Here is a 12011-nt window from a genome sequence, read left to right as displayed (position 1 = left end):
TTATTCTTGACAGCTGTATATTTCATTGCTAGAAGCCATACAGCTGTAGTTGTCTCATGGAGTATAGTGGAAAGTATTGCATAGGGGTTGGCATGTGTTTAGGAAAGGGCATTGTGATCATCTGATGACCTTTGGTTTACTTCTGAAATTATCTCTGAGCGTAGATTCCTATTAATAATAACTCAACAATAAATCTGACTTAAATTTTTGAAATGCATGATACACCTTTGAAAAGTAATTGCTCTACTTTGTGCCATTGTATGACTGTCCATTCAGAGGAAACAATGCCTTAGTCTAGATGAGAAGTAGAAACCTTTCAATAGTGAAGTATTTTCAGATTTTCAAAATGACAGTTCACTGAGAGAAAATTGTGCTTATGAAACCATCAAAAACAAAATTGTACTTTTTTGTTAGACGTTACACCTAACTTCTATGCATATATTCTAATAGAATAAAATATAATTGCCAGGAACAATCCTACACTGGCATTTATGAAGGAAGGAACCCTCAGTGGAGTGAAATTAATCTAAGAAGGCTACTTTAAATGGGAGTGGGACTAATAAAACCTGATAACATTGAGTTACAGCACATGGCTTTATGTATTCCCCATCCTTACACAGCTGGTGTAGAAGAATGCTTGACTGGACCTTTCTTACAAAAGTAACCAACCCATTTATACGTATTTTAAGCAGTATACTACAGTGTTCTGTACAGTTTCAGATATGTACGGGTCATTTCAAAGGTGGTTGTTGGCATAGTAATGTAACTTACACATGCAAGCTTGGTAATGCATAAGCCGTTCCCTTCCCCCGTTGTCTTATTTTGTAGGTCGTTTAATAGGTTATATTTTCATTTTTCACATTTGTTATCTCTGAAAAATGGCATCAAACAGTATTTTACTATTGCTACTGCTGAATATGGCTGCTAATGCTTGTTTATCTTCTTCACACAGTTGTCGACATAGCCCATTGGGTAAATGTGTGCACTGTGTACCATTAGAGGTAAGGAGTTAAACTAAAACTATTATGGTAACATTTTATTTATTTAAAAAAATCATATGTGTGTGGTTGCATCAATGGCAGCTGTTGAAAGGATGTTGCTGAAACATTAATGCATCTTGCCTATGCTGGTAAAAGAAGCTAAACAAGTCCCCTGGATATATCTGTCTGGGCAGGACTGGAATTTATCAGGTTTTTGACATCTGGCTTTTTCCAGTAATGGATTTAACAAGATATAGTACTAAAGGTTCAGACAAACAGATATGCATTTTGTATCTCCCACTTGAATTGTGAATCTCCCCCCGCTGTGCACATAGAGCTGTTTCTCAAAAACACTTACTGTTTATTCTTACATTCTGTTTTGATCTTTTGACTTTGTAAAATAAAGGTCCTGTGGTATTCTTCTCAGTTCTGCACAGATTCTTCAGATAACTGTAGCAGAGTTCTCTGGCTATCTTTGATCAGTTAGCCTTTAGCTCTGCCAGTTAAAGAAGAAGGAGAAAAAGAATATTATACCCATGAGGCAGGTTGGGTTTCTGTAACCATTTCGAGCAAGACTAAAACTCTATACTGTATGAGGGGGTTGGGAGAAAGCGCCCTGCTATTTCTGTCAAAGTAATAACTGCTGTGGAAGAAGAACACAAAGCTTTCTAATTGTTTCCACGTTGAATGCCAAGAGGGGTTCAGACTAAAACATCCATTTGTTCGATGATCAATGTATTATCAAGCAGGTGTCTGACCTGGTTTTCCTTTGTGTATGTGGGTTTTTGGCAGCCTTTTGATGAGGATTATTTAAACCATCTGGAGCCTCCTGTGAAGCATATGTCATTCCATGCCTACATCAGGAAACTGACCGGAGGCGCAGACAAGTAAGAAATTTGCACCATTTCTGCAGGGGAGTCTCATTATTATAGATGAGAGAATAAAATATAAAAAATTAGAAGACTGTTTATAAGACAAAACAAATTTGCTTCAAACTAGTGGCATAATATTAACTTTAAAGACAGTGTAGCAAATTTGTGTAAAGATAGGAACTTATCTTTCTCCCTTGTTTGATAGATCTTGAATAGCCGTGGCCATGCTGTTCGTATTTTCCAAAGCCTCCCCTTTGTCATAATAGCATGGAAACATAGTCTTTTCCCGTTGTTTATTAAATAACATCAAACATTACTCCACTCGGATACATACTATTTGTTCCCATAGCAAAGACTTTGTGCACATGCAAATGTGTGAAATACAGATAATAAGCTGCACATTTTATGGTCTTTACAATGTGAAAATAACAGCATTAAATGCTCTAGCAGATAACGTTAGTCTTCTCCACATTAACTATAGCCTCAGTGTAGATTCGTCCAGGTTAATTATTTTCTGCATTTCTGGCAGAAATCAGCTTAAATGGTCAACGGGTTGGTCTGTGGATTCTCTGCTTGTTTTCTTTCATGTGTGTCAAGTTGTTGTTGGTCTCTTAGAGCTCCAAGACTGATGAAATATTTTATTTAGTGTAATTTAAATACTCAGACATTTAGTATGCCATTTTTGTGTGCAGAGGGAAGTTTGTTGCCCTTGAAAACATTAGCTGCAAGATTAAATCTGGATGTGAGGGGCACCCCCCGTGGCCTGAGGGAATTTGTACCAAGTGCCAGCCAAGTGCCATCACACTCAATAGACAGGTAAGATCTGCACCAAGTGCTAAGAGAAACTCGCTTTGAGGAAAGCAATGGCATTTCTAACTTCAGTTCAATTTGGAAAGGAGCAGCAACCTTCATTTTGCAAGTGTTTTCTTTTTTCGCAATTGCTTGGTAATCATGTGTTGGTTAACTTACATACAAGGAGACAGAAAAATATACTTGCCTAGTATTTATAAGGAAAATTGGCAGATAACTACTTGGTGCATGAAGTAAGAGAAAGATTTTTAGTGGATTTCAGAACCACCTGTGCAGTAGTTCGGTAAGACAATAATAATGGAGTGTGGAATTATAAAGCAAGTAAGTGCTTAGTGAAAAGGGAATCTAGGATAGCATTTTCTAAGATTAAGACGAACTGACTGTATTGGAATATAGTGCTAATGTTTAGTTTTACATAAATGAATTACAGACCTATGAATTTCCCTTCCTCTTGGTATAATCATAAAAACAAAATTAGAAAATTTCACTCTATTTTCAATCAGTTGCAGGTACTCCTATGTAATTTCACACATATAATAAAGTAATTTGTTTGTTGCTTAAGACACAAAATTATAATTATGCCTCACAAACAAACAACAGTTTATTTTCCCCATTTGTGGCTTCTTTTTCTTCTTCCCCTTTTGTCAATTTCTGCTCAGGGTGACTGATTAGAAAAGGAAAATCAGTGACCCGGAACAGTTGTGGATTCAAATACCATAGCAAATTATATTTACAACTATAACACTACAACCAGCCATATTTTCAAATTATGATTTGTGACTGGCTAATAAACTGTGCCTTAAGCATTGTAATAAGACAGATTTCCACAAACCATACTATGGATTATCATAGTATACACATGCAAGCAAGGACAACTGATGATAAGTGTAAACTGCAGTAAACAGGACAGTTTCACTGTGGAGTCTATGGTTGTGCCTTTTTTCCTTAACCTAAAGGTGGTTAATTACAGCAGATGCAAGGGCCAGTATGTGATCTTTAAGGGTTCTGATAGGGTTCTGGGGTGCTGCAAAAAAAGTCCTGTGAGTTCATATACAGCCATAAGCTGTAGTTTTCCAACCTCTACCATAAACCATGGATAATGCTAGCCTTGTTTCATGTTTTGGCATATCAAAAAACCCACAATTAACTGAATGTAAAGGCAAAAGCTTCTGATTTACTTTTATTTCCCCCAGCCACTGCTTTGCAAAGAGATAGGAACCCATGAAGCACAGCAAAGTTATACGATAACTAACATCTACACAGCTGCTACATGGTATTTTACAATAAGTCAGGAATTGTGCGAACCTCACAGCATGCCTCACCATTGATTATCTGGACTGGGACAGTTGATCCAATTGTAGCTGATCCTGACAAGGGCCGTTACCTGATATAGTATTATATTTTTACCCTAATTACAGAAATACAGGCATGTGGATAACATCATGTTTGAGAACCATACTATTGCAGATCGCTTCTTGGACTTCTGGAGAAAAACAGGAAACCAGCATTTTGGATATTTGTATGGAAGGTATACAGAGCACAAAGACATCCCTTTGGCTATCCGTGCTGAAGTTGCTGCTATCTATGAACCTCCCCAGGTGAATGCATGCTTAGTACTAAAATATCTTGGTTTGCTTCTTTTAGAAGGGTGGAAACAGAATATTTCTTTATACGTCATTTGTGACAATAATAATCCTGTTCATAGGGGACCTGGCAGTTTTCCATTCTAAAATATAGTACTGATTCAAGGGTCCAGCATTACATATATAGCAGAAATAAATGTAAGTATAATAATGATGATTACGATGATGGGAATATATTTAATGCTGGACCCATGAATCATCATCATAATTATTATTACATCCTATCAGATGAAATTAAGTTTAATATAATTCAGAAAATAATTTTCCCCACAGAAACAAGTTGCTCCCACTAGTAGTTGAGAGATATATCAATAGTTCTTAGTAGAGAGCAGCATTGAAATCTTATTTAGGGTTGCTTCAAGCACTGCAAAATAATCTACAAGTGACTTCGTTCTTATTGCAAAAGTTGCAAATGAGAGGTTTATGATAACACTATGTAACAAAATTTGAAAAATGTTCTGTTCCTGGTTTGAAAGTATTATTTCCTGTTTAATTTTGTGGTACTTACTTTGAAAGTATTTGTTTTACTCCAGAAACTTTGTTTTTATGGCTACCACAAACTATATTGAATTGGTTAAGACTGTATGAAATATTTGTTGAAAAACTATAGCAAAATGTGCTGTGGAATGTTTTACAAAAATACGAGTTTTTGCAGTTTTAATAGACTTTTTCCAGGTTTTTATGATGTAACCAATTAGAAAATGACATTTATAACTCAGGAACAAAAACTGTTACATACTGTAATTTAAGTGGCATTGAAGTTGTGAGTTGCCTTTTTGTGTACAACATAGGGAGTATGGAAACAATTCATTACCTTGTGTATTTTCTGTGTTGTAACATCTGGTGTACTGGCCAGTGTTTTATTTCTATGGACTCTTCTCAGCATTAAAATGCTGGAATTGTGGATGTAAGTGGGACATTACTCAACCTTGAAGATTGAATACTGCATTTTGTGTAACAGATTTTTACAATTTACTGCCTTAAGCCTCCGTGATAAAAGAGCACTGTTATCGTCCTGGTTTGTAAATGAAAGTGGGAACCTACAAGGAGTTGCAGGAACTTTTTGCCATTCCTCAGAACAGATTTAGTTTTCTCCAGCCTTCAAGATAGAAAGACAAGGAATTCCATTCAAAGAGTTTGCTGTGAACCCAGTCCTTTTCCCACCCTGCAGACCCCCTTCTTTTTATGGTTGCTTGTTACTCAGTGTCTTATAATGATAGATGGTATTTTGCTGTCTCTTTTCCCAGTGTGCCGACATCTGAGAATCACTCCTTGGGCTGCAGGGAGTATCAGTGCTTATGATGTCAGGAAGCAGTGGGGAACATTTCAATTCCTATGGATTTTCTTCTGTGTAAAGAAGGATAAAAAAATTCTTGGCCAAGCACTTTCTTTCTACCTCGTGTATCTAAACTCAGCGCATTGTAAATATTGTGTGGTAGATACGGGTGAACTTGTGAAATAGGAAGTTCCTGGTTCAAAAGTTACTGAGCCAGAAACTTCTGAAGCCCAAAGCAAATCACGATGTATAATTTTAAGCCTCTGCACCCACCACATAGTGGCAAGAGTACTTGTCAGAATTAGTAAATTTCCTTTCTTTCATTAATGTTGAATAAACAGATGTGGGTTAGAAAGTCTTAGAAGGTATCTGTAAATTGCATTGACTACTAAGTGTATACTATGTAGAAATGCTAAGCATTGTGTAAAGCAAAGGAAATGTGGGCTGTTTCATCAAATGCTGCTTCATTCTCTCTGTGTGCTAAGTACAGTGATGGAGATAGTCAGTCCAAGTTCTCTGACAAGTATAATGCATAAAAATGGGTGGAAAGGAAAGCAAGAGTCCTTTGGCTCCTTTTACAGTAACCAGTTTATTTCAGCTTAAGATTTCAGGGGCTGCAGCCAGCTTCATCAGATCCATGGTGTGAGGCCTCAGTAGATAAAGGTTTATACATTCACAGTGCTAGTGAGCATGTAGCAGAAGTACAAAATGTTTTTGTCTCCTACATGGGCCATTCTTGCATACTGTTAACAGATGCCATTAAGATCTGTTACTATGCTAGCACATTATGTGTTTGTCTTCCATCTCTCTCACACACAGACCCTCTCTCACTTTCTTTCTCTCCCACACAAACACAGTATACACAGCAAACACAGAATCTATGATTCTATGAAAAGGTGTTCTCATTTGGATTACTATAACATATTCTACTTGGGGCTGCCTGTGAATAGTATTTGGAAACTTCAGCTGGCCCAAAATACTTCAGCCCCTTTTTGGCAGCTCCTTTGTTTCAGCAGCTTCATTTGGTACCAGTTTGTACCAGGTCACTGCTCAATGTACTGGTTATGGCCTATAAAGCTCTGTGTGATCCAGCTCCATGAGATGGCCTCGGCTCTGAGATCATCAGGAAAAGCCCTTCTCTTAGTTCTCTTAGTTCCATCACCATCAAAGTGCAGTTGGTGGGGTTACAAGAAAGGGCCTCCTTGACTGGGCACTAACACCCTTCCTAGGGAGACCAGAAAGCCCCCCTCTTTGGACACATTTACATTGACTATTTAATGTAGTTTAATGTAGTACTGAAAAAGTGGTGTGACAGAGAAGATGTTTACATGAGAATCCTGGAACCAGTTTTGGGCCCAGATGGTAATGAAACAAACCACAGAGCACTGATGTGCATTAAGTGCTTTTTTGCTTGTTTTTGTGGGAGTTTGTTGTCTGGCTGCTGCAGTTAGCTTTGAACTGTATTTAATGATCAGTGTAGATGGGGCTCCTGTCCTTTTGATAGCAGGATAGATTCAGGCAGGCTTTTAAAACAGAAAGTTGCTGGAGGTCATTGTTTCAAATGAACTGGTTTTAAGAGCTTTTATCTTTTAAAATTGTACTTTTATTCTTTTATTCCTACCTGAACGTTTAAAATTAGTTTAATTTTAATATTTACTTTTTATATGTTTTAAAATTCATTATCCTTTAAAACTTTGGGGGGATATATATACAGTAGAGTCTCACTTATCCAACACTCGCTTATCCAACGTTCTGGATTATCCAACGCTTTTTTGTAGTCAATGTTTTTAATACATCGTGATATTTTGATGCCAAGTTCGTAAATACAGTAATTAATACATAGCATTACTGTGTATTGAACTACTGTATTGAAATACTTTTTTGTGGTATAACATGTTTTGGTGCTTAATTTGTAAAAGCATAACCTAATTTGATGTGCAATAGGCTTTTCCTTAATCCCTCCTTATTATCCAACATATTCGCTTATTCAACGTTCTGCCGGCCCGTTTATGTTGGATGAGTGAGACTCTACTGTATATACTGTATATGTGTGTGTGTGTGTGTGTGTGTGTGTGTGTGTGTGTGTATATATATATATCAACATCACCATAGCCAAAGGTGTGGTTATAGTGGATTTGAATTATTTAAAAATTGTAAAACCACATGAAGTCACTAGATGGCACCAGGCACTGATTCCTATATCTGTGCAATTAAACCGAGAACAGTGACTTGAGATTGTTATTAAATATAATTTTTATATTAAAATTATCGATATACATTTTATATAAGTTTATATAATTCCTAGATTTATAGACTGAAGTAGAAAAGAGCATAGCGATATATTAGCTTGGCATACTAGCCAAATCCCATTACAAGTTAAGTATCTCTTATCTAGAATTCCAAAATCTGAAATATTTCAACATCTGAAATTTCCACATGGGTGTCTGAGATAATAACACTTTTTCTTTCTGATGATTTAATATGTAGCAACTTTGTTTCATGCTCAAAATTATTAAAAATAATGTATAAAACTTATTTCAAGGGATATGCAGAAGATGTATACGAAACATAAATTAATTTTGGGATCACAGCTGCAAAATTTCTCATTAAGTATCTATACACCAATATGGGTGTTCCAAAATGCAAAACACTTCTGGTCCCGATTGTTTCTGATAAGGGATACCCAACCTGTACTTGTAGTGCCATGAACTATACTTTTCTTCAGCTCTGTGGGAAATACAGAAGTCTGAGGGGGCTGAAAAGGGCTTTGTTCCTACATAGTGGGCTTTTGTGGAAAGGCTCAACAGCATCTTGTTGCTGCCTCCTGCAAAAACTGAACAGGGAGGAATGTGGAAGACCCCTTCTTTCCTTTGAGATGAAAAAATGGTATGTGGTGTTTTTTTTCTTTCAGGAAGCAGCATTCTCAATGCTGTTTTGTTCTTGTTTTCTGAAAAAGCCCACTTTGCAACAGGCTGGTGCCTTTACTTTTCTTCCTGGAGAATGAAGGAGTAAAAGTAGTTCCCCACAAAGAGGGATTTTGGTAGAAGCACATAGATGTTTGCCGGAGAAAGAAAAGGCAGTTACTGATAAAGAGGCAGGTAGATTTACGCAACTCCAAGTTGGACACTCCCTTGTCGTTCAGGCTGTGATGTTTCAAATTTAACTTAATTGCATTTAGTTGGAGCATTTGCTTTAAAGGATGAGATCTGAGCTTGACAGTTACAAGTAATAGAGAGTTAAAAGGAATTTAGCAATCTCTTTGATGCTTGATCATTCTTATTGATAAAAGTATTTCTCACTTTAGTTTACTTTCCAGTAAATTTAAATCATTTTTCATTACAGTGTTAACAGAGTGACATGCAGTGGTCAAAGGCATTTGATTTTTAGAGCACTTAATTAGTATATCTTATTGCCTCTTAATTTTGAAGAAAGTGGACAAGCTATAGGCCCCAGGATCTATTGGCAGACTTTGTTTTGTTTTTGTTTATTAAAGCCATTTTATCACAGACTGACCTTGGATGCACTGGTAGGGAGCTCTTGCAGAAATGTATTAGACTCCTGCGGTTTTCCCCTGTGTGTTCAGCTGTTGGTTGGCTGCCCCTCACATATATAGAAAATATGTGACAAGAGACATGCATGCATGTAATATTTCATTCTAATACCCTGTTCAGGGACAAGATTCATGAGTTTTTGTTAAGCTACAAAGCAAAATTACATCAGCTTCCTTAAATTCTTTGCACACCATGAAGTTAATTATTGGGGTCTGTGATGTCTTGCCAGCATGTGTGTTTTCATGATGTGTCATAGTGCTGTGCATAGAAATAACCATGAAGCAGAGCTATGGGATTTATCCTTCAGTTTCCAAACTCCTTTGTGACATATCAGAGATAGTGAGAAGCTTGGTTCAGTCCAAGACATAAGAGAAGTATTACATTTGGGATTTGTGTCAGTGATATTTTTCTGATTAGCAAGAAATGTTGCAAGCTTTCCATATCTCTATTGGCTCTGTCAAATGCAAATGACTAACATTTAGTGGTCAGTAGAACTTGGAACTTTTTGATCCCTTTCAACTAAACTTAGGCCTTAGGTGGAATGACACATTATTTAATGTTTTTCCAATAAATATCTTAAGATGAAAGATGTACCACCTAAAAAGTGTTTAACATTGTCAGCCACAAATCAACTAGATTCAATTTCATTTTTGTTAAAGGATAAAACATAGAACATTAGGTAAGAGGCCTAATTTATATATGTAGATGAATGAGGTGCTAGAGTTTAAAAGTAGCAGATTGGATGGTTTGAGTTCAAAATGCAAGTGAAACGCAATATTTCAGGAATTCTTTGAGAATTCCCGAAGAACAGAATAAGTTCCAGCAGATTGGAGGAGGGCAAATATTGCCCCCATCTTCAAAAAGGAAAGAAAGAAGGCCAAAAAAGAAGAAGACCTAAACAATTACCTTCCAGTCAGCCTGACATCAATACCAGGAAATATTCTAGAGCAGATGATAAGACAAAGCACTTAGAAAGAAATGATCACTAAAGTCAAGATGGATTTCTCAAAAGCAAGCCAAACTTATCTCTTTTTTTTATAGAGCTTGGCAGATGGTACTATGGATATAACATATGTTTTTATTAAGGCCATCAGCAAAATTCCCCATGATATTCCTACAGATATTGTCTAGTCCACTAAAATGTTGGTCAGACAATACGACCATTAGGTGGATTGCAAATTGGTTGGCCAAACTCAAAGGGTGTTCACCAATGGCTCCTCATCCTGGAGAGAAGCGACCAGTGGGGTGCCACAAGGCTCTGTCTTGGGCCCAATGCTATTCAGCATCTTTATAAATGTGTATGATTGAATAGAAGGCATGCTTATCACATTTGCAGATGACACCATACTAGATAGGGCAGCTAGCAGGCAAAGGACAGGGTTAGAATTCAAAATGACTTTAACAGGTTGAAGAGTAGTGCCCAAACTACCAAAAGGAATTCCAATAGCGGGAAATGTAAAGTACTAGGCCAAACATAATCAATGAACAGTACAGACACAGGATGAGTGATACCTGACTAGACAACAATACATGTTAAAGTGATTTAGGAATCTTAATAGAGCACATGCTGAACATGAGTCAATAGTGTGATACAGTAGCTAAAAAAAACCCAGTGTGAGTTTAGGCTACATCAATATTAGTGCCTGGATCAAGTAGAGTCATAGGCCCACTTTATTCTGATTTGATCAGACCTCATCTGGAATACTTTGCCCAGTTCTATGCACCATAATTCAAAAAAGATATTGACAAACTCAAATTTGTCCAGTGAACGGTGGCCAATATATCAAAAGGTCAGGAACCCAAGCTCTGTGAGGAGCAGCTTAAGAAGCTGGCATGTTTAGTCTATAGAAGAAAAGGTTGGGAAATGTCATGATAAATATTTGAAAGGATTGAAGGCTTTATGCATCTGTAGAAACTAGGACATGGAGACGTAGATTCAAACTGAAGGAAAAGAGTTCCCAACTAAATATTAGCAAGACTTTTCTGACCATAAGAGCTGAATGATAGTGGGATATAATGTGTTGGAGTGTGGTAGACTCTCCTTCTCTGGAGTTTTTTAAACAGAGGCTGAATAGCCATCTGTTGGGGATGCTTTGGTTATCAGTTTCTGCATGGCAGAATGGGTTTGAAATGGGTGGCACATTTTGTCTCTTCCAGCTCTATGATTTTATTGCAATAAGTAATCAGAGGACGTGTCTCCCTTTTAAACCAATCAATTGCTTTAGGAGAAAATTAATTTTACTGACTTTCCTGAACAGGCAGGAGTGCAGACCATGTTATTATTTATTTATTTGTTTGTTTATTTGTTTATTTATTTACAGTATTTATATTCTGCCTTTCTCACCCTGAAGGGGCCTCAGGGCAGATTACAATGCACCTATACATGGCAAATATTCAGTGCCATTAGACATATGACATATAGACACACACAGAAGCAATTTAACATTTTCCAGCTTCTGGCTTCATGAGGGTATGCTTGATTCTGGTCACAGGGGGAGCTGCCGCTTCACCATCCACTTGTGACACCGAGTCCTTGATGGTATTACTTCCTCATTCCTTTCCACACACTGCTGGCTTTTTTTATGGTGTTGTAAATTAGTTAAATTAGCCTCCCTGCATATAGCGTTACATAAATTTCCTGCTTGACAGATGCAACTGTCTTTTGGGCTGCTTAAGTCAACAGTGAGCTAGGCTATTAATGGTTGGGGGCTTAACCCAACCTGGGCTTCAGTCTCATGACCTCTCGGTCAATAGTGATTTACTGCAGCTGGCTACTAACCAGCTGTGCCACAGCCCTGCCCAGCTTCTCCCAACAAACCATTTTAAACATTGCAGCTTTTCTCATTCTGCTGCATGAATAAAACAAGTCTTGGATTTTG

General features: G+C 37.2%; 1 protein-coding gene across 2 annotated transcripts in view; it reads left to right on the top strand.

Annotated features, from left to right (window-relative positions):
- The window catches only part of nploc4 (NPL4 homolog, ubiquitin recognition factor), a 68040-nt gene that overhangs the window by 19443 nt on the left and 36586 nt on the right, over window positions 1–12011 (top strand). For both annotated transcript variants that reach the window (XM_062970829.1, XM_003217039.4), the window contains exons 5-8: window positions 953–1001; window positions 1773–1867; window positions 2545–2668; window positions 4081–4260. In XM_062970829.1, the coding sequence (XP_062826899.1) occupies window positions 953–1001; window positions 1773–1867; window positions 2545–2668; window positions 4081–4260 (448 nt within the window). The remainder of the gene's footprint in view (window positions 1–952; window positions 1002–1772; window positions 1868–2544; window positions 2669–4080; window positions 4261–12011) is intronic.

This window comes from Anolis carolinensis, chromosome 2 (assembly GCF_035594765.1).
Source record: "Anolis carolinensis isolate JA03-04 chromosome 2, rAnoCar3.1.pri, whole genome shotgun sequence".
In the NCBI taxonomy this organism is placed as follows: domain Eukaryota; kingdom Metazoa; phylum Chordata; class Lepidosauria; order Squamata; family Dactyloidae; genus Anolis; species Anolis carolinensis.
This window is presented reverse-complemented; position numbering and strand designations above follow the sequence as displayed.